General features: G+C 34.8%; 11 protein-coding genes and 1 non-coding gene across 12 annotated transcripts; 6 read left to right on the top strand and 6 right to left on the bottom strand.

Annotated features, from left to right (window-relative positions):
* Window positions 1-427: 427 nt before the first annotated feature.
* Window positions 428-934, top strand: JJJ3 (Jjj3p; the record flags this gene model as incomplete). Its single annotated transcript, XM_003684475.1, has 1 exon — window positions 428-934. One exon carries the CDS (start codon window positions 428-430, stop codon window positions 932-934), a length of 507 nt encoding a protein of 168 aa, XP_003684523.1.
* A 209-nt stretch (window positions 935-1,143) lies between these two features.
* TPHA0B04180 (uncharacterized protein) lies at window positions 1,144-3,150 on the bottom strand (the record flags this gene model as incomplete). Its single annotated transcript, XM_003684474.1, has 1 exon — window positions 1,144-3,150. The coding sequence occupies one exon, from the start codon at window positions 3,148-3,150 to the stop codon at window positions 1,144-1,146; it is 2,007 nt and encodes a 668-aa protein (XP_003684522.1).
* Window positions 3,151-4,258: 1,108 nt separating this feature from the next.
* Window positions 4,259-6,559, top strand: CRS1 (cysteine--tRNA ligase; the record flags this gene model as incomplete). The annotated part of the gene is made up of 1 exon (XM_003684473.1): window positions 4,259-6,559. The coding sequence occupies one exon, from the start codon at window positions 4,259-4,261 to the stop codon at window positions 6,557-6,559; it is 2,301 nt and encodes a 766-aa protein (XP_003684521.1).
* Window positions 6,560-6,817: 258 nt separating this feature from the next.
* VPS75 (Vps75p) lies at window positions 6,818-7,663 on the top strand (the record flags this gene model as incomplete). Its single annotated transcript, XM_003684472.1, has 2 exons — window positions 6,818-6,825; window positions 6,892-7,663. 2 exons carry the CDS (start codon window positions 6,818-6,820, stop codon window positions 7,661-7,663), a joined length of 780 nt encoding a protein of 259 aa, XP_003684520.1.
* A 60-nt stretch (window positions 7,664-7,723) lies between these two features.
* CWC25 (U2-type spliceosomal complex subunit CWC25) lies at window positions 7,724-8,170 on the bottom strand (the record flags this gene model as incomplete). Its single annotated transcript, XM_003684471.1, has 1 exon — window positions 7,724-8,170. The coding sequence occupies one exon, from the start codon at window positions 8,168-8,170 to the stop codon at window positions 7,724-7,726; it is 447 nt and encodes a 148-aa protein (XP_003684519.1).
* A 248-nt stretch (window positions 8,171-8,418) lies between these two features.
* Window positions 8,419-8,745, bottom strand: SUI1 (translation initiation factor eIF1; the record flags this gene model as incomplete). The annotated part of the gene is made up of 1 exon (XM_003684470.1): window positions 8,419-8,745. The coding sequence occupies one exon, from the start codon at window positions 8,743-8,745 to the stop codon at window positions 8,419-8,421; it is 327 nt and encodes a 108-aa protein (XP_003684518.1).
* A 677-nt stretch (window positions 8,746-9,422) lies between these two features.
* On the top strand, window positions 9,423-10,373 carry DIC1 (Dic1p; the record flags this gene model as incomplete). Its single annotated transcript, XM_003684469.1, has 1 exon — window positions 9,423-10,373. The coding sequence occupies one exon, from the start codon at window positions 9,423-9,425 to the stop codon at window positions 10,371-10,373; it is 951 nt and encodes a 316-aa protein (XP_003684517.1).
* Window positions 10,374-10,566: 193 nt separating this feature from the next.
* Window positions 10,567-11,337, top strand: PEX2 (ubiquitin-protein ligase peroxin 2; the record flags this gene model as incomplete). The annotated part of the gene is made up of 1 exon (XM_003684468.1): window positions 10,567-11,337. One exon carries the CDS (start codon window positions 10,567-10,569, stop codon window positions 11,335-11,337), a length of 771 nt encoding a protein of 256 aa, XP_003684516.1.
* Window positions 11,338-11,684: 347 nt separating this feature from the next.
* CBP1 (Cbp1p) lies at window positions 11,685-13,658 on the top strand (the record flags this gene model as incomplete). The annotated part of the gene is made up of 1 exon (XM_003684467.1): window positions 11,685-13,658. The coding sequence occupies one exon, from the start codon at window positions 11,685-11,687 to the stop codon at window positions 13,656-13,658; it is 1,974 nt and encodes a 657-aa protein (XP_003684515.1).
* A 120-nt stretch (window positions 13,659-13,778) lies between these two features.
* On the bottom strand, window positions 13,779-14,777 carry NUC1 (ribonuclease; the record flags this gene model as incomplete). Its single annotated transcript, XM_003684466.1, has 1 exon — window positions 13,779-14,777. One exon carries the CDS (start codon window positions 14,775-14,777, stop codon window positions 13,779-13,781), a length of 999 nt encoding a protein of 332 aa, XP_003684514.1.
* Window positions 14,778-15,092: 315 nt separating this feature from the next.
* On the bottom strand, window positions 15,093-21,122 carry LAA1 (AP-1 complex accessory protein LAA1; the record flags this gene model as incomplete). Its single annotated transcript, XM_003684465.1, has 1 exon — window positions 15,093-21,122. One exon carries the CDS (start codon window positions 21,120-21,122, stop codon window positions 15,093-15,095), a length of 6,030 nt encoding a protein of 2,009 aa, XP_003684513.1.
* A 325-nt stretch (window positions 21,123-21,447) lies between these two features.
* On the bottom strand, window positions 21,448-21,518 carry TPHA0Btrna16G. Its single transcript has one exon. It is a non-coding gene; the product is annotated as a tRNA-Gly (tRNA).
* Window positions 21,519-22,096: the final 578 nt, after the last annotated feature.

The following is a 22,096-nucleotide window of genomic DNA, read 5'->3' as shown; positions in this document are numbered from 1 at the left end:
TCGTCTAAACAACTGGCACTGAACCTTCCACCAGTTTGATCTTGATGAATAACTTGGCTGTAATAGTTACATCTCATCGCAAAATTTGTTAACGTAGAAATTTCACTGAAAAATTTTCGAAAGTTTTTGGTGCAAAATTCACAGAAAACCAATCACGTGATCAATTACTGTTTTGGGAAAAATCGTCAATTTTGTAATGGTTGGTGGATAAGCCCATGGAGCGATGAGGTTCTCAGATGATGTGAATAATGAAGAGATGAGGCCTGCGATTTAGATGGTTTTTGGAGAAGGGGACTAGAAAATAAACACGACTTCTGGATGACTCTTGAATAGTGGGTCTCATCTGTGTCACAAATTAAATTCTGTTGTTTTAGTTGAGGGTACCCGACTGTGATTGCTTTGGAATTAGACTCTCCGCTTTTTAACTATGACTGGATATACTTTAAGAGTCTCGCATTACGAGGTTTTGGGTGTCACCACAGATTCGACACTGATGGATATAAAGAGGGCGTACAAGGAGAAACTCCTGAATGTACATCCTGATAAAAACAAGGGTCAGGCTCCTAAGTCAAATACGTACTCAGTCAACCAGATTCAAGAGGCATATGGTGTTTTAGCTGAACAAACGTTGAGAACACAATACGATGCTAGTTTGGAGTTGATTCAAAAGGCCAATGGTTTTTACAATAATGGGGAAGGGCTGGATGAGTATTCACTAGACGGATTTCGTTTCAATGAAGAAACGCTTCTATACAGCATAGATTGTCCACGTTGTAAAACTAAAGACGGTATGCACATTTCAGAAAAACTACTTGAACGACATGTCGATGAAAATGATCTTTCCGATGATGGTTACTTAGTGTTGATACAGTGTGTATCATGCAGTCTGTGGATAAAAGTTAATTTTGAACAGGGAGAAACAGATGAGGAATAGGGAAACGAACAATACGAAGAGAAAATATTGCATAATATCTGACACACAGAGCTCTAATACCACTATCCTACACTCTACATTGGTTATACAAGTTGTTAGTTTATTAATGCTATATAAATAATATAATAATTTTAATGTCTATATACTTTTCCGATTATACTAACTTGCCTTTGGCAAGATGGTAAATTATTGAATAAAGGATTCTCTAATTATTTATGTTTTTTTGCTACCTTTTCGTTGTCTACTAGTGCAATAAAAGCTTTACCCATTGCTTTCATATCTGTCATTAAACTAACATGACCTGCTCTTGAAGGAATCTTAGCGTCAACAGGAAAGCCTCTTCTTTCAGGAAGAAGCCATTTGTGATGAACTACACCATCACCCGGCCCATAATAAAAATCAAAATAACGGCCTTCTTTAATATCATCTAAACCATTCACTTTTGCTCCACGGACTGTCGGAACCTTGTTACCATACACTATGGCTAAAGGAGGATATTTCTTCTCTGGAATATAATTTAAACTATTTAAAAAGTCCTTTGTCTCTGCGAGAGTTCTCTTCAAATAAGAATAGCTATCTTCATATGAAGTCTTGAATTCAAACGATTCTTCTTGTATATCTTCAACAAGATCCTCAGAAGAAGTCACTGACTTTAGTAATTTCATAGGATTCAATGTTTGAATAAGTTTTTGAGATCCACTCAAATACGTATTGAAGCCAGTTAAAGAAGTTACAGATTCGGTAGATTTTAGTTCACCGAAATATTCTTTTCTCTTTTTATTTACTAATGGGGATAAACCAAGTTCCACCCATACATCGGGATCAAAGAAATCTAGGTCGTATCTCTTTTTCTGTTTCTTATCTACAAAACAACGTCCATCAATTGGTAAGAACGAAAAACTACTTCTCATGAAGAAATTTGCTTCGGGGCTTAATATCTTTTTATTAATCATTACTTCATCACCAAATCGAATAGGACCTAATATATTAGGACATTGACTAGGACATCCGACATATATTACCCCTCTAATTAAATGAGTATGTGTTTGTAAAACTTTATGTGTTACCATACCACCCATTGAATGAGCTACAATGTAAACACCCTTCTTCTCTACTTGTGTATCATATAAAGATTGTAATTTATCTAATAGATGTTTTGCCGGTATGTCAAGTGATAGCCTCCAATCATATCCGAATTCTTCTACATGAAGTTTCCCGCTGCTTCGAAGTCTTTTAATTAATTTCCTCGATACGTCGATTGGACCAACATTCTTTAACATGTCATCAGGTTTAATTTTGTCCTCCTCTTGCATTTCGTCATTTTTAGTTGGCCCAATTAATAAATCTTCTTCACGTAAGTTTAATGCTGTTTTAATTGGAATCCAAACTCTTCTTCCAGTCTTTTTATCTCTCAATATGCTTCCTCTATAACCGCCCATAATGACTAGATCTCCTTCTAATTCATCAAAAATAGTCTCTATTCTATCTAGTTCGGGTACAGAAGTATCACCTGTAATTCTATGAAAATCATTTGAAATTGTTCTAATAGTGTTCTTGAGCGACCCCATGTGTAGTGATTCTTTAATTGCCATTGATCTGACATTACCCATCCCCTTTGCATCTCTGAATAATATCTGCTCTTCAATTGTTGAAATGGATTCTTGTCTTCTTAATTTTTCCTTGACTCTTGCTTTCCTCACTTGCAATTCGCTGCTTTCTCCAAACTCTGGAAGAGGAGTGGTTAATATTGACTTCAGTTTCGACATTGTAGAAGTATTACTTTTACCACCAAACGGTAATTGAAAAGAGAATATTTTGTGAGATTCAAAAGGATGCAATTCAAGTTCTTCACTATTAACATCGCTATTGGCATTGGAACAGATGGACTCACCACTATACGATTCAAGAGATTCCGCAACATCATCCACAGATTCCTCAGATTGAACTTCTGAATCTGAGTCAGCATCTGATAAAGCATTAAATTCGATGTCATTATTCTGTTTTCGAGATGCGGAAGATCTCACATCAGCACCTCCTATAATTCTAGATGCCTCACTATTACTGATTTTCTCATGTTTCTTCTCACTTTTATTAGGATGTCTTCTATCTTTACCCAAATCAGAACCAACATGACGGGCCTTCTTAGCTATATTTATTTCAATTCCATTGTCTAAGTTGGAATTAATCTTATTTTCCGGAGGAGCTAGTTCAACCATTCCAAGTTACTGCAATTATTTGTACTCAAATATATCAATAATTCAATCAAACAAAGGTTGAAATAGTTAACTCTAAAGATCTTAGCAGTCCTTAATATATGTATCTATATTAATATTCAACTTTATATGCATGAGTTAACTAAATCAACCAATTGTAAATGTGTCTTCAGTACTGATCTGGTAACGTTTTTTTCTTTTGCGCTTATATAGCTATTAACGCAAATCAAAAATCTGGAGACTTTCTTGATGTTAATAATATCTTGAGAAAAGTTATAAAAGATACATTTCTATAATGAGAATGGTTTAAACAATAGCTATATCAATGCTTGAGGTACCCTTATCGCAGAAATTGAATAAGTCCAAGCAGGTTATTTACTAGGATGCACGGAAAATAAGAGGGTCCCTGTCAGACAGGGCATCTGATGTGACAGATATATGCGGTGACCTCGATTGGATGACCGTTTTTGCCCTTTTTTTTGTTGTTATACTGTTAGCAGATTCTTAGCTTTACACGTATTTGTAATGTATATTGTTGGGTTTATTTATGATTACGACGAGGATACTTAGAGACATTTGTTTAGGAGATGTCTTACCAGGATGAGCGGCTAACTTTCAGATTGCATTTTCCCTTATAATGAAGTACTCCTATAGAAATATCAAATGTCAATACATACCAGTCAACAGTGTCTTTAAGATATACTAATACCACCTGTTGGCCATGCAGTCTACCATTGCTAGTAATGAACAGGAACCTTATATTTATACGCTAGCTGGCGGCTAAATTGATGTTACCCGCACTTGATGTTGAATCACTTACAACGAATGATTTTGATTGAAGATATCGATGAAGTCAATGGAATCGAGTCAAAGTCAGTGATTTGATGGAACATTTTGACTTTATAGTGTGTGAACCATTGTATTTTTTTTTCAGTTGTTGACAATGGTGGAAATCAATTGAGAAGATTGATTTGATGGTTCAATGGTCATAATTATAGGTATATCAAGATTATTAAAAAATTGTGATCAAATTTAGACTTAAGTAAAACAGTTTCTTTTGAGTTCATTGGGTTTTTCTCTTTTATAACAGAGTAGAAGAAGACAAACGTTTATGTGTTTGGTGAAATATATAAGTAAAAGAATTATGTCATCAAGCGCTCCAAAAATTGTTCAACCAAAATGGCATGTCCCAGGTGCTACTAGTAGCCCAGATAAGCGTGTGCTTAAATTGTACAACTCGTTGACTAGAAGTAAAGTTGAGTTTATTCCAAGATCTGGTACTAAGGAAGTTTCCTGGTATTCCTGTGGTCCTACTGTTTATGATGCCTCTCATATGGGTCACGCAAGAAACTATGTCTCCATCGATATTAATAGAAGAATTTTACAAGATTACTTTGGTTACAATGTTAATTTTGTTCAAAACGTTACAGATGTTGATGATAAGATTATCTTAAGGGCAAGACAAAATTATTTGTTTGACAAATTTGTTGAGAGTAATCAAACTATTGATGATACCGTTGTCAAAAAAGTTATGGATTCCTTATTACAATATATTTCCAAAAAATTAAAACAAGAAGATATCAAAACCATAGATGAATATAAAGTATGGATGAAATCAGTCGATGTTGAGCAGAAGAAGATTGAAGATCCTAAATTTCCAATGCATGTAACTGCTATCAATAATGCAGTTAGAGCTTTATCAAATGTTAATGACAAAGAATTTTATCCATTAGTAAAAGATGTTTTTGTTCCATTACTAGACAAAGAATTAGGTTCTACGATTAAGGACCCGGAAGTTTTCCGTAAATTGCCAGCTTACTGGGAAGATCAATTCAACAATGATATGGCTAAGTTAAATGTGCAATTTCCAGATGTCACTACTAGAGTATCTGAATACATTCCAGAAATTATTACATTTATTGAAAAAATTATAGCGAACGGGTATGCTTATGCAACCTCTGATGGTTCCGTTTATTTCAATACTTCTAAATTTGACAAAGCTGAGAATCATCACTATGCTAAATGTCAACCTTGGAACAAAGGACAATTAGACTTAATCAATGACGCAGAAGGTTCACTAAGTAACTTTTCTGACTTAAATGGTAAACAATCAGCTAGTGATTTTGCCTTATGGAAGGCCTCTAAGCCTGGTGAGCCAGAATGGCAATCCCCATGGGGTAAAGGTAGACCTGGTTGGCATATCGAATGTTCCGTGATGTGTAGTTACATTTTAGGTGAAAACATCGATATCCATTCAGGTGGTGTTGATTTAGCTTTCCCACATCATGATAATGAATTAGCACAATCTGAAGCACATTTTGATAACGATCAATGGATCAATTACTTTTTACATACTGGTCATTTACACATTGAAGGTCAAAAAATGTCTAAATCTTTGAAGAATTTTATTACTATTGATGAAGCTTTAAAAAGTTATTCACCAAGACAGTTAAGATTAGCATTTTCTTCTGTGCAATGGAACAACCAACTGGATTTTAAAGAGAGTTTAATCAATGAAGTCAAATCAACAGAAACTGCCTTCAATAATTTTTTTGCAAATGTTAGAGCTTTAAACAATGATTACAAAAATAATTTAGCTGCTGCAGACGATTACATACCAAAGAGAGTAGGCAATCTTGAAATTCAATTACTAAAAGATTTGAAAGAAGCTCAAGAGAAAGTTGACATTGCTTTCTGTGACAATTTATCTACTCCACAAGTCATTAAGGCATTGAATGATTTAATCAGTGTCAGCAATACTTATATTTCTACGTCAGGTTCTAACATTAAAATCGAGCCAGTCTTATCTGTCTGTAAATTCATTACCAAAATTGTAGGTGTATTAGGTTTTCCAATCCGTTCTGATTCTTTAGGTTGGGAAGAGCCATCAACATCTTCAACTAATGGAGGTGCTAGTGTTGAAGAAACTGTTATGCCATACGTCCAAGTCTTGGCTAAATTCAGAGATTCAGTTCGTTCTATGGCCATTGACAAAACTGACTTGAACGAATTTTTAAAATTAACTGATAAGATCAGAGACGAGGAGTTATTGAATTTGAACATTGCATTAGATGATAGAAATGGACAAAGTTCTTTAGTGAAATTCTTATCAGACAAAGAAAAAGCTGATATGATCAAATTTAACAGCGAAAAATTGGCTAAAGAACAAGAAAAATTAGCCAAGAAATTAGCACAACAGAAATTAAATGAAGCCAAAGAGAAAGAGAGAATGGAAAAGGCTAAAGTTGCCCCAGAAGATATGTTCAAGACCGACGCATACACCGAATGGGACGCTCAAGGTTTACCAACTAAGGATAAAGAAGGTAACGAAGTCACAAAATCCATGACCAAAAAATTGAGGAAACAATGGGACCAACAGAAGAAACTTCACGATGAGTATTTGTCAAAATAATAACTGAGGTCCTCCGCACAATCATTCGATATATAACACTATAACAATATAATACTTTTAATAAATATATCATTTTAATATATAATTTCATTAATAATTCGAATACCGTATGAAGCTCATCGACTTAGATTTTCAATTACTGAAAAATACATCCTACCAAATTTAAATTGTATTTAAGGTCGAATATTGGAAAAGGTTGTTTGATATTGTGATTAATTGCAATTGAAAAGATCCACCAGACTAGTACAGTGATCAAAAATGAGTGAGTATGTTTATTTTTTTGTAATGGTTTTTTGATGATATCTGTGATGTTTACTAACATTCTATGACAGCGATGTAATTGAATCAAAAGCGTTCTTGCAACTAGCAGAATCTGAGTTGAAGGTTGATCAGATAGAGAAAGATGTTGAAGAGTATAGATTGAGTAAGATGAAACCGTTGTATGTTGAGAGAGATTTGATCATAGAGAAGATTCCGGATTTTTGGAAAATTGTATTATCACAACATTCTGATTTTGCCAACTATTTGAGAGCATCAGATTTCACATATGTTGATTGCATTGAAGATGTCAAAGTGAACTGGGAAACGGTAGATAAATTTAGTATAACTATTAAATTCAGTGGTATTGAAGGTGATTTTGAAGCTCAGACTGTTACCAAGCACTTCTCAAGACAAAGAGTGATCGATGACGGAAACACTGGCAGAAAGGGAAACGAAGAAGAAGAGGAGGAGGAGGAAGGTGAGCTACTGAGCAGTGAAGTTGTGGATATCAAATGGCCAAACAAGTATGATAAGATAAACCCTGACAAAATCGAGGACAAGAAGTCCAATGAAGGGAAGAAGAACTATAGAACCGGTATGAAGAGTTTATTTGCATGGTTCAGATGGACTGGTTTAAAACCTGGCAAAGAATTCCCACATGGTGATTCATTTGTAACGTTGTTTGTCGAGGACCTGTATCCTTACTGTGTGAAATATTACACTGAAGCCCAACGTGATTTAGAAGATGAGAATGACGATACTGGTAGCGAAGGTCACAGTAGTGAAGGTGAACTTGAATTAGAGAATGATGACGAGCCACCAGCTAAAAAAACGAAAATATAAATTGATTTATACTTATAATGAATGCATTTATTTATATATGATTGTATATATGATTGTGAGTTATTGTTTATGAACTTTTGGTTGTTTCTTACCGTTCTTCTTTTTAATTTGTTTCCTCTTTGCCTTATTGATGGCACTCATTGGATCGTCTAATGAATAATCGAATTTTTGCCTCTGTGACACAAGGTTTGTTGTTGGATCTTTCTTCAACTCCTCAGTACTTGAATCTTTTTTAACTACTGAAGCATCCAATTTTTTTTTACCTAGTAAATAATCATTATTCTGAGTTTGTGAAGACGCTAGAGGATCATTATACATCCAATCTAGCGCTCTTGTCTTAGCGCCCACTAGCTCATCGAGTTCTTTCTCCTTCTGTAGTTCTAACTGTCTTTCCTTCAATTTCAACTCCTCATTAATAAGTTCCTTTTCTTTAACCCAAACTTTCTCTCTATTTTTGACTAGTTTGGGGTTCCAAGACTTTAATAGATTCAAATCACCACTACCCATTATTGAAACGTATTGTAGTGGAATGAGGTGTTTGTCCTAACGTATAGCAAAGGCAACAACATGCGATAGCGTTTCTCTTGTAGGCACTTACACACACATATATATTTATACAATGTTTTGAAAATAGTTTAAATTGGATTATCAATATGTTTATTTCTCTAGCGTGCATTATGTATTTTAAATAAAAACAGAACCGTTATATAACAATATACAGAAATGATGCGCAGTTGATGCGTGAAGAGGGGATCTTAGAAACCATGAATCTTGATATTCTTCTTTTGCATTCCTAGTTGAGTGATCATAAACTCGCAGACTTTTGCTCTTTGATCACCTTGTAGTTGAATGATTTCACCCATTTCTGAGTCCTTGACGATGTTACCGTTACAGGCGAAGTCTTTCTTCAGAACTTTCAAGATTCTCTTCAGATCGTACTCCTCAGGCACACCTTGGACGGTGGTCAGAGTTTTTCTACCGTTTCTTTGTTGGATTCTAATATGAATATAGTTTGAAGTAGCAGTCTCGTCATCACCAGTGTCGGCGAAAGGGTCAAAGGATTTCAAGTTTTCGATAGACATTATTGGATACTGCTGTGAGAAGTGCAAGACTAGTTAATCGATCAGGCTCGATAACGTTGGACAAAGATGCATTTATACAAATAGACACCTTTCTTTATATACTGCCTTGCATGGTGGGTTGAATGTTACATTGCATGTTACTGTAGCTGTAGTGCATTGTTCCATGTCCACGGTTAACAGAAGTTCGGATGCTGAGCAGCGTCGCCGGAGCCGGGTCATCCATTGGCTCCGGTGAAAATTTTCGTGCGGGCGGGTAATGTACGTGGCGCGTGAAATGCACGTTACAGCACGTGAATTGCACGTGATCCACAATTAAGTATCGGCGGGTAACAGCAGCACGTGACTAAGTTATGTGAGCACGTGCATTTCACGTGCCCTCGGTCCGCTGCGTTACCCGCCCGCTCCCCTTATCGCGGCGCCGCGCTGCGTGACCTGCGCGATCCGCGGCAACGAGTCACGCGGATCGCGCTTTTCCCGGAAACGGCGGTGTGTGCATCTGCCGAGTGTGGCCTTCAGATGGCTATCAGCGGCAAACATTTCAGCGAGTATATAAAGAGGGCAACTCCGACCACAAGTTCCTGGGACGTATCCCGCTGCTGTGCTTCCAGATTGCGGTCCTATTGGCGGCCTGCCAATTGCACAAGTGCTCTAAGATAACCGAAACGACCTGTTCAAGAATGCCTGAGAAATATCCATGGTGGTACGGTGGGTGCGGTGGCCTGGTGGCCACCTTCTGCACCCACCCTCTGGACTTGACAAAAGTCCGTTTGCAGACTGCTCCGCTAGGCGTCGATGGACGCAAGCCAAACATGCTGCGCATGATGGCCAGCGTCGATGGACGCAAGCCAAACATGCTGCGCATGATGGCCAGCGTCTTCCGCAACGAAGGTCTCGTGGGTCTGTACAGCGGCCTGTCGGCGGCCGTGCTGCGTCAATGCACGTACACCACGGCACGGTTCGGGTGCTACGACCTGCTGAAGGAGCACGTCATCCCGCAGAACCAACTGAATAACATATGGTACCTGTTGCCATCGTCCATGTTGAGCGGCGCCATTGGTGGGCTGGTTGGAAACCCGGCAGACGTGGTCAATATCCGAATGCAGAACGACACCTCGCTGCCAGTGGCCAAGCGCCGTAACTACCGCAACGCCCTCGACGGGCTTTACCGCATCGTCCTCGTGGAGCAGAACGGAGGTGTGCGCCGGCTGTACGCCGGATGGCAGCCAAATCTAATGCGAGGCGTCCTGATGACCGCCTCGCAAGTGGTCACATACGACCTTTTCAAGAACTACCTGGTCTCCACCCTGCACATGGCCCCCTCGGAGAAGAAGACACATTTCACAGCTAGCCTGATGGCAGGCCTCGTCGCCACCACCGTCTGCTCGCCAGCAGATGTCATGAAAACACGTATAATGAACAGCCACAAGCATCACGAACCGGTCCTTGCTTCTTTGCTAGCAGAGATCAGGAACGAAGGAATAGGCTTCATCTTCAGAGGCTGGGTCCCATCGTTCGTGCGTCTGGCACCTTTCACTGTCCTCATCTTCTTGACAGTGGAACAATTGAAGAAACATCGCGTGGGCATGCCGTCACGTGACACGGCCACCACCGCCCCTACCACCGACTAAACCTGAAAGCACCAACCCTCAAACGCAGCATGACTTTATTCACCACACGGTTTGGTTCAAGAGTTTTGAACCAAACTGCGAATAGGCTCACCTTATGTAAGTATATATTTATTGATTAGCAACTTTTATAAACACAATAGACTTATGATCGCAGCAGCCTTTATGGAGAACAACAACTGTTACGGTGATAGTGATGGCTGGCAATATGCGTGCTGCCCACTTCGATGCATTAGAATTGAGAGACAGTCTGGACACTTGGTTCAAGACACAACTAGGGACGGACAATAGAGAAGCATTGTTGTTGGCTGATACTCTATTCTTTAACGCTACAAACCAGTCTCATGCCAACGGCACCACAAAGAACCTGTTTCTGAGTTTGACCACAGAGGGGGCCTATTCTTCCTCGAAAAGGTTGCTCTTCCTGATGGACGTTGTTGGTCACTATGTCATCAAGAGGTTACATTCCACAATGTTGACTGTCACAGGATGGCCGTCGCAGATATGGAGACAAGCAGTGAAGTTTTACGGACTTGCAGATTTATTAAATTTCCTATTCTTTTTAAACGGTGCAACCTCGATCTCACCTCTCTATACACTATGCAAAGTGCACATTACGTTATCGAACGCACAACTGCGACCTGAATACTATCAGAACTCGATGTTGGCGTCAGTGCAATTGCATAACAGACAACTACTTTGGAACTCAGTCCTGGAGCTGTTCAGTATCCTATTACTCAACCCATGGTTCAACACTAGACTGAGAAGAGCCATCAAATCTTCAAGAACTTCTCCCATAGAGAACCATGGCGACAACTGCATGAGCTGTGGTCTGTTTCCAACAAATACACACTTTACAGACTGTTGCAGCTCGCTGTATTGCTATGCATGTGTCCTGGACACACTCGACTTGCAACGTTGTATTGTTTGCCATAGCAATAACTTCAAAGCCCTTCCGTACTACTAGGGTCACTGAAATTCAGTTCTCTACTGACACCACACTTATCCTTGCTATCTTGCTTATAAATATAATACCTTCACATACATATATATCCATTTAAATAAAAACAAATTCATTCTGAGAAGTTGATGCTTTGTTCTTATAATGAACTTTAAGTTCGCATGGCATTCTATCGATTTAAAAAACTTCAGTTCTTTCATTTTAATTTAAATGCTAATAATTGAATTGGTATGTACGTACATACAAACGTGGATACACTAATTGATATTAGCATCAACAATACTATCTCTCACTCTACAGCGGCAGTGTTTATAATTGGGTAGCTATTCAGTCATTACTCACCTATTGTAAAGATGAGACAAATAGCTACTGCTATGGTCAACAACCGGATGCTGAATTCCATAGTACTTAACACAAGGAAGAAATGCAATATTATTGCTGTCAGATCTGTTCATACAAATAATATCAAAGAGGAGCATATGCATCTACTTTCCAATATTTCAACCATTTTTATGAATAATAATGACCTTCGATCGCAAGAGATCAAATCTGCAATGCAAAAATATTGGAATTTAAGAGATAATCAAAGTTATAAAATAAAAGATTTCTCCATTTTAAAGTCAATTGGAATGACACAGTATATTCAATTTATCGGCACCTGGTTTCACAGTTCCTCAATATTAAGAATGGTATTCTATAGAGAACTTATATACCATAGTAAAGATTCTATTGACGTTTGTAACCATATAGTACGAAGCTGGGAACAAAATATAGATAAAAACCAACACGCAGGCAACAAAATATTTAAGACGCAATTTGATGTTTTCAATTATTGTATAGATTCTTCATTAGGGAGGAAAGATATCGTCATCGCTTATGACCTGTACATACTGTACTATAAATTATTTCCAAATGAACCATTAGATGAAAGAATAGCAAAAACATTGGTCACTACAATTACGTATTTGAATCCCAGGTTTGACGACATCTATTTAATGAAATTTCTACAACTTTTGAACCTGTACGAGGAAAGGAAAATTGCATTGAAACTAAACCGATATCAGATATCATCATTGAGCAATAAGACACTAGCGAATAAAGATATGATACTTGTAAATAAAATAATATTAGAGAAGCTAATGAAAATTGATATTGAGGATTCTCCGGATCAAGCAACTACAGTGAACGACAGATTAACAATTGCGTGTAATTTAATCAAGTATGACTATTCAATAAAAAATGGGGCTGGTGTCTACAGAACATGGGAAGAAATACGAGGCATGAAAGTTAATATCAATCACATAGACTCAAGAATTATTTATAGAGTTTTAGAAATCGCATCAAGAAATAAAAAATATCGATCGTTGGGTGTGGATATTATAAAAAATCTGTCTCCTTCCGTGTATTGTAATGATCAATTGATTTTACCTTCAATAATCAATTTTGCAACAAGAACTAAGAATTTGAAATTGATTGAACAAATTATGAAGAAGATTAATCAAAAATTGCATCCCGATAATTTCACTTTAGTTTTACAATCAAAAAGATGTTTATCTACACTTTTAAGAATGCATTTAGTTTTCAATGATTCAGACGGTGTTGATAATGTCTTGAAGCAAATCAAGGAAATATTCAAGGAACCAGATGAAGAACATTATCAAGCTATCATTACACACTTAGTCAAAGAGAACAGTAAGATGGGATTTCAAAAAGCATTGAATCTAGTCTATTCAGTGCCAGTTTCAAAATCATTAAACTCGTCTTCAACTATTATAGACCATTTATTGCAGACTAGTTTATTTAAAAACACAGGTACAATGAATAATCATGTACTGAACATAATTTCAAAACTAATATCAAGAGCTCACGAAGCCGATATTCATCATAACCATTCATTCTGGGAAACCATTGCATCTATATACATTAAGAATATTCTTAAAGCATATTCATTAAATACAAAAAAATTAACCACTGATTTAGATAATCTTAATCAAATTGATATGCTTGGTTTGGCAAAACTAATTTATCAAAACTCTTCACAAATGAAAAAAAAGAACTGGGATGATATATCATTTAACCCTTTTGCTAGTCTATCTCCAACAGATATTAAACTAAAAATTACTAAAAAAAATCGTGAAGTAATATTAAAGAACATTTCACTAGTTGCCAGTCGTTATGAGAGGTTTGATATTTGTCATTGGTGTTCCAGCGAGTTGTATATACATGGCATGACACAAGAGGATTTAAAATTAGAGTTAAATTTGACTATAAATAAAAAATTCCGTGAAAAGAATTTAATCACTACAAAAAATACCAAAAGGCTATGAATATTTGTAAATATTATAAATAATTAAGAACATAAATAAATACGATGCATATTATTATATTTAAGTACATGAAAAGATATTTTTCTAAAGTGAAAGTATTATAAAGTAGAATCAAATTGATTAATTGGTCTTTGGAGGAGGTAATGCTAAAGGTGCCTTTGAATTGTTATTTGCATTGTTAAATTCTCTAACAACAATTTGGCAGTTAACTTCTTCACATAATTTCTTCCTACGATTTTCTGGAAGTAATTTTAGTAATTCTAAACCAGTACTTCTTTCCAAAGCATTCACTGGGACTTCGAAATCAGTTAATTTTGTTTCGTTAGGAATTTTATCATTAGGTAACACAAAAGCTGCGACTGAAACGGAGCTAGATTTAGGATTTTTCATTGGAGTTTCAGCAACAATTAACTTAAAAAAGTGGGTGGGCACTGCAACAGCGGGTGGGTTACCAATAACTTCATAAGAAATCTTGAACTTACCATCAATAGGATCCTTTTTTGGTAAATATAATGGACCAGTCATGATACGAACACTTGAATATTCCTTCGTTAAACTTCTACAAAAATATTCAAAATGAGCCCAATAATCCCTATTAAACCCTTCGCCTACTTGAGGGCAGATATTAGTCAATACAAAAGTATCATTCATAACATTTTGGGAGTATTTGGCATCAGCAGCAGGTACTTGGTGGCCACGGTCATATCCAGATCTAAAATAATCTGACAACTTAGCTCTAAACATTTCTGGTATCAATTCGTTTTCAGTAAATACTGAGTATTTTCTGTCGGAGTTCCTTTTGGATAATGAGTCCGGTGTTATATGTTCAATAACCCAATATGGATTTCTTGTTTGCCTATTGTAACAAGAGATGTATTGCTCTTTTGTATCTAGATCATGAATTGGAGCTGGGAACCCATATTTATAAAATCCAGCAGGGTTGAGATCAGAACCAACAGCTGAAAAGGTCCCTGAAGGCTTACCTTTTCCAGTACTCACGGCAGGAACATTTCCAACCTGAGTGGTTGTACTAGCCTTGGTATTGCCAAAAAAATATGTTGCTGCGCTACCACCCAGCCCAATACCTGCTAAACCTGTAAATATATTTTTATAACTCATTTCTTGCAAAATAATACAATATCTTTAAGGGAAAACCAGTATTACTTTCTACAGTTTTTCTTTTTGATATGGCGATAGTACGTTATAAAACAACTCTTGTTTTAATAAAGATATTCTGATGTTTAATTTGTAGAGTTATAAAATCGATGAGCTTGTATAGACGATTTTATTGATGGTGAAAAATATTATATTTTACGGTCACCGTGTATATCGAAATTTATCGTGTCATTGGTTGAGATATATAACATGGCTATTACATACAGAGATCTATTCACAAAACTTATAAAACTAATATTCCATTATAATCTATAGGATCTAAGTAAACGTCTTTAATTCTACAGAACTCTTTAAGTTACTTGAGTCATTTTTAGTAGATGTAGATTCTTCGACAATTTTTTCGATCAGTTTTTTCTGAGCTTGATTAAAAGCAGATGCTAAAGTGATCTTAAACTTTTCAGGATTTAACTTGGCAATTGTAATAATCACCGAGCTAGCTTCCTCATGGTTTCCTGGAGATATCATGTAATACCACATGGCAAAAGAAATACAAACCACTATTGCAGGCACTAGTTTCGCATCATTGTCCTTGTTGATAGCCTTTGTTAGTTCAAATATCAAAGAAAAGATTACTGAGCTCTCATTTTGGAGTTCAACAGAATCAAGATCGTTTAAAATTTTCTTCAATACTTTAAATGTCAATACTTTTGAAGCATTGTTAGAAAAACAGTTTTTAATAACAGTTTTCAATCCCTGAGCCGTAATTGCTGAAGTTTCTGAAATTTTTAAACTTTCTAATAAGGTATTTGTAATAAAATCAGTTTCTTTTTCTGTGAAACCTGGATAGCCTACTGAAGTTAACATTAGAATTGTTGCTATGGTGTTCTGTTTGCTTAATTGATTAAAGATTATTGGTTTTACAGAACCATAAAATATATGTAGTAACTCAATATTCAATCCATTCATTATAATGTCCATAGAAATGAACTTCAATAATGGTAAAACGGTTGGTACTAATATATCGTGCTCTTCAGATTCGAATATTCTTCCAATAATGAACAGTAAACACGTATATAAATCCAGTTTAAAAATATCATCAAATTGGCTAATATTTAATTCCAATACATGGAAGGCCTTCTTCAATAGTATTATTTCTTGTTTTGATAATATATCTGAATTCGATGAATTGCCTTCAAAATTGTTGAATTTAATGAAAGGAACTAGGTCAGAAACAATATTTAATAACAGCCTTAATAATTCGTATAATTTATCAATACCTTGTAAAAACTCGTCCTCCGAGGTGTTGCGAATCGTATAAGCATGAATTAAAGCGTTAAGAATATCAACAATCGCTATTTTTTCTTCCGTTGAACCAGTTAGAATTAATCTATCTAATATCCCGATCACTTCGATATAGATCGAATCTTCAAACAAAATACCAAATGGTACGTTAGATCTTAATATGTTATGAATAACTGGTAAAATATGACCTTTGATGGCATGGTTATCGAAATTAGAAGTAATCTTTTCAATACATTGTGTTAACAGAACAAACATAAAGCTATCAATTTCATTTTCATTCAAAGAGTTCAATATTAAACCTTGATCTTTTTCCATTAGCAAACCTAGGACTTCAACGAAATTCAGCCAGATCGGTTCATATAATTCAACTTTTGTTTTTTTAGATTCAATTAAACCCTCAATTGAATTATCTTCATCAGATTGGATAATCATATTTCTGCCATATTTTATCATCACATATTCACGTAAAGATATGATCCACAGTGGAATTAAAAAATCACTGTATGAATTAATAAAGTTCAATAATTCTTTATTATCAGATATAATTGCATGTTTCACAATTCCAGCCCAAGCATTCAAAGCTGATAATTCAATTTTCTTCTTGGCTTTTTGAGTTTTGATTACACAATCTTCGATTTTCAAAACAGAACCTTTATCATTAAAATTGCTCAACAATGTAACAAATAACTTAGAAATTCTTGTCAAATGAGCCAAAGGAACAATATCGGAAGCTATGAATTCTGCGGCGACATTAATTGCGACCGCAATCGTCCTTGGTGAATCACCATTACTAAAGGCAGACATTAAAGAACTTGTTATCGATGCTTCTTGTTGCTCCAAGATTGACTTATCAGGATTTTGAGAATCTCTAATTTCTGAGAATTGTTTTAGAATATTACTCAATATATTCAACCCCAAATTCTTGATTGATATAATAGACATAGATGACGCTTGGCACGCAATGTTTATTAGTTTTGATACATTTTGAGCCAAGACTGCATTTTTTGGGTCTTCCTTTAAAACATATTCCATTAATTTCAATATAACTTCTTGGGTCTGCCATGGGACTTTATCAGAGTACACTTCCTGATTTTGATTATCTCTTTCCTTTTGATTAATTGAATCTTCATCTTCATTTTTCAGGTCTTTTTCTTCTGTGATTAACATTCCTTTCTTACTCAGCAATGTATCATAGGCTTTATAAAAACGTTGAAAAACGTTCTTCCTGGAAATTCCAAACATAAGATATAATTTTTCAAACCAGTGTGAATCATCAGTATAACAGTTTGCTAACCATTCAAAGAAATACTCTTGGACATATTTTGATTTTGGATATATTGATAGATACATCCAACTCAAATGTTCCATATCTGTTATAAATAATTGTTTTTTCTGTAATTTGAACAATTGACCTAATATATGGAATTGTTCAGTTGCAGCCCTTAAACTAGACGTACTAGCAACTAGTTCAGAACACTTTGTATACTTACAATTAGAATATGACGAACCGATACCAATATTAACAGCATTTAAGATGATGCTTTTTGATAATGTAATGAAGATATGATCAGCTAAAATATTATCCAATTTAAAAGTTGCAATATTTTCATAAACTTGGGAGCTGATTATTTGGAAAATAATATCACTAGATATTGTTGAACTAATAATAATGTTTTTGAAACTCAATAAAGCCCCAGATTCACTAAGTTCTGGAAGACTTGGGCCAACAGTTTCTGTCAATGCTTTCATTATTTCAGATATTACAATATGAGAATTGAATTCCATATTATAATTATATCTAAGTGTTGAACAACCGTATAAACCATAAGATGGATCAGTTAAAAGCTCTTCTAAAGTTTTTATAATTTCGACTGAAGTCCTTATATCAATCATTAGATGTTTTTCTAATAAAACATGTAGAGATTTTAAAGCCCATGAGTGTACAACAGGATGTGGATCTCTAATTAAGGTCATTATAACATCAAAGATTGGTTCAAATTGTGTGTATTTTGAATTGTATTTAAAAATAGTAGCTAATGATAGCGTATGAAACACTCTAAAGTATGGTTCGGTAGTTTCAGCAACTGAATTTATTAACATGTGTGTTTGCGACCTCACAAAATTAGCTTTCTCTTCTTCTGGAAGACCTCTTACCACAGCTGCAATTATTAAACCATTAGAATCTGCCTTCAGTTTTGTGATATAACTATCATTATAAAATTCAATTTTTTTTATTGATTCCAGTATTAGTTTTCCAGCCTGTTCATCTAAAGCTAATTCTTGTTTCTGGAATATTTGTAGAGTATTATGGATTGCAACACAAACATTCGCAGCAATAGCAATACGTCTCATTGGAGTAGCAGATTTTGAATAGATACTTAGATTCAAATTTTCAATAACAGAAGTTTGAATGGAACTGTTCAAATATGGAAATACGAAAGAAAAAATATCCATAGATGAATCGATCACAGATGTGGTAACTTTTGGAGAATAAACAGGGTCCGCACTATCAAATTGAGTGTCATAAATCATAGACAGATGATCATATGATAACACTTGTGAGATTGGTCTTAAAACTTCATCCTCAAATTGGTAATACCAACAATAGTCTTTAGATGGCCATCCGCCACTGATATTAGATATTGTATGCTTCTTTTGTTGCAGGCTATTGTTAGAAATGCCTAGGCCTGTCAATTTACTTGATAAACCAAATGAAAACCCATCATTAAGACGTAATAAATTATTAACAGTATTCTCTTGAAGAATTTCTTCCTTTCCTTCTTCTACTGTACGGTATTTTCTATCATCATAAAAGGAGGCAATATAAGAAGCAGTTTGTTCTGTATATATGTTTGGATTGGAGAAATTCTTCATTATCAGAATTAACAAAGAACTATTGAAGTTACCTTTCACATATTGGTGGATCTTCACGTATACTTGAAGGATTCTGTTTTCATTCATTAGAAGAACATTATCAATTTTTTTTGATTTTAATGAAATTGAATGATTAAAATTTGAACATTTAGTTAACAAATATGATACTTGCTTTCCAGTCTCTTCATCGATTTTGATATTATTCAAATAAGTTAACATACATGCTAAGGCGTGATTTCTTATTTCCAAATTTCTATATAATTCATCTTCATTTTTATATATAAAAGAAGGAGATAACAAAACCTTCCAAAATAAAAACAATTGGTGTGTTTGCATCATAATATATTGTTCATCTGAATAACTCATTAGACCAACTAATAACACCCAGCATGAAATCCCTTTGTAATAAATATCATCAGATGTGGTTGTTGTGTGAGTTTTTATGAAAGAAGTAGTGAATATGGTAATTCTCATAATTAATTCAAATGATACAAAATCCTTATCAGCAATTTCCATTACATTTGCGATTATTAAAGCATGCCCATGAGCTTTGGCGAAGGAAAACTTATCTTTCTTTTTAAATTCCGAAGTTAAGAACGCTAATGAGTCTGAAATAGTTTCACTTAAATATTGAGGAAACTGAGTCAAAAATTCTTTTAACAGTTCATTTGAATGGACACGGATATTGAAAATTTCATTAGTAGAGAGATTGACAATTCTATCTTTAATTTGTCTAATTATACGTTCTTCTAGGCCGAAGGATGAAGATAAAGAAGATATTAAAATACGAGATAAGTCCAGTTGAGCTACTGTTAGCCATTGTGTATCCACTGTCGCATTTATTGACATGTCATCGGATGTGTCATTATTAAAGACACTTGCAATTGAATCATCGGGATCGATATTCGAAGTAGATGGGTTAAGTAAATTGAAAAGGGTCATTATTTTAGATGATTCTCCTAATTTAGGTAATAAAATCATGTGCATGTATCTTAAATATCTAATTGATCTTGAGATTGAATCCATTTGGATATCGATTAAATTTTCAGATTTAAATATTTCACAAATGGCTGTGAAGATACGAATATAATTACTTTCGGATAAAAAGTTTTTATCAACAATTAAACATAATCCGATGAAGTTAATAATTGATTCAAAGCAACCACTTGTTGTATCACGACTAACAGCATTTACGTATGCTCTTGTATAAAATTCCCAAACTTCATCCAAAGTAATAATTTTTTTGTTTGCATAGTAATCAAATAATATTTCAGAGAGAACCCTCGCTGTGTATATACGAGACGAATCATTTGAAAACCCATAGATTCCGATTTCTGCCTCTATAAATTTAACAAACAAACCATTTGTAATATTATTTGAATGCTGTTTGATAAATGCATCATGTGTGAAATGAATCTTCCATAATTCTATGATTGTAGAAATAAAATCAACAGGATAATCCTGTAAGTCATTATAGATATCATTAAAGACAACTTTAGATAATTTAATAAATTTGGATGTGTAAGTTGAGTCTAAAACAAAATCTTTGCAATTTCTGAAGAGAGCATTGTATAGTCTTAATAGTGAGGTCATAAATGTTGCATGTTGATATTTACTTTTTTCCATCATTTTTTTAAAATATTTAAATATTAGAGTATTCAATAAAGGAGCAAGTGATGATAATTCTTTCCCAAAAGTCTCTACGATTTGGATCAAAATAGTGGTAGCCAAATCTTTTGCAGGGGTATACACATAATGCGTCTTATTAGACGATGGGGACTTTTTCTTCTTATCATCAGTATTTGAAGCATATATAGCAATATCCTCTTCAGATAAAATTTTAATCAAAAACTCACTCTCATCGAATATTTTACCAGGACTCTCATCTTCCAATATAAACAAACTTAGAGAGTATATTTGACCAATTCTAATAAAAACAAAATGTGATTCGTAATCATTTGCATCTTCTGTGCTTGTTAGGTATCTAAGCAGTAAATTCAATTCATCTAAAGTATCCTTTGCTGATTGATGATAAAATTGGATCTTTTCAGTATCTGATTTTGAAACATTGTGGAACGCAGACAAAAGTTCGAATTTGGAAATGGACCATACAAACAGTTCATGTCTCTTATTGTCGGAACCTGACAATCGATCTAGCAATGAAGTAGCCATGTATATTCTATAAGATAAATTTTGGGTTCGTGTTGGCTATCGTGAAATTATGATATAAATCCTTGAAAACAAATTTTGAAAGTCAATCTTTTTTAAAATAAAGACAAAGTAAAATATCTTAAAGAAATTACTACAAAGATTCAGATCATTATCAATAAAAGTTGTTAAGAAGTTGAATAAAGATCTAGGAAGTTGATATACGGTTAGACCTTTGACCATATCGCGGTGTTTCGATTGCTGATGTTAAGGGCTAAAAAATATATAGATCACGTGAAACGACACTATTAAATATTGTTTACGATAGCAATTTTTTGGAAAAAAGACATGCGCAAGCCCGGAATCGAACCGGGGGCCCAACGATGGCAACGTTGGATTTTACCACTAAACCACTTGCGCTACTTATTTATCATAGTAATTTGAATTGCTATAACTTGATGCAAACTGGGTCCTGGGACGAGTGCTTGTATAACTTGTCGGTATTAATAGTGCTTGCTCAACAGTTTGGTTCTGCTCAATAGTGTTATTCATTGCTTTAATATATTAAAATGTGGTTAAGTTATATATGTTGGAAATTGTTGGAAATGAGACTGGTCGTATAAGTGACTATACGATACCAGATATTACCTCTTTAGGAGATTATTGTTGCAAACCTGAAACAATAGTGCCTGCAAGAATGTAATAGCAGAATTCCTAATGCATAAATAGTACTGTAGAACCATCAGCCTGCCGTACGTGTTCAACTCGACGACATCGTCTCGTTGGACAGAACGGTGGATTGAAATATTATGTATATATAAACCCCGGTAATCAATAGTAAATAATTCATTGATCCAGGTCCAAGAGACCAGAGAGGTTAATTTAGATATAAAGTATATAATCTAACAACTATTTTGTCAGTAATTATTGTAGTGTATGTGACAGAACTAAGTGTTTATGACTACTTTGAGTCCAAGAACTAATAGATCACTTACTAA

Source organism: Tetrapisispora phaffii, chromosome 2 (assembly GCF_000236905.1).
Source record: "Tetrapisispora phaffii CBS 4417 chromosome 2, complete genome".
Classification (NCBI taxonomy): domain Eukaryota; kingdom Fungi; phylum Ascomycota; class Saccharomycetes; order Saccharomycetales; family Saccharomycetaceae; genus Tetrapisispora; species Tetrapisispora phaffii.
The sequence above is the reverse complement of the archived record's forward strand: the minus strand, read 5'-3'. Positions and strand labels throughout refer to the sequence as shown.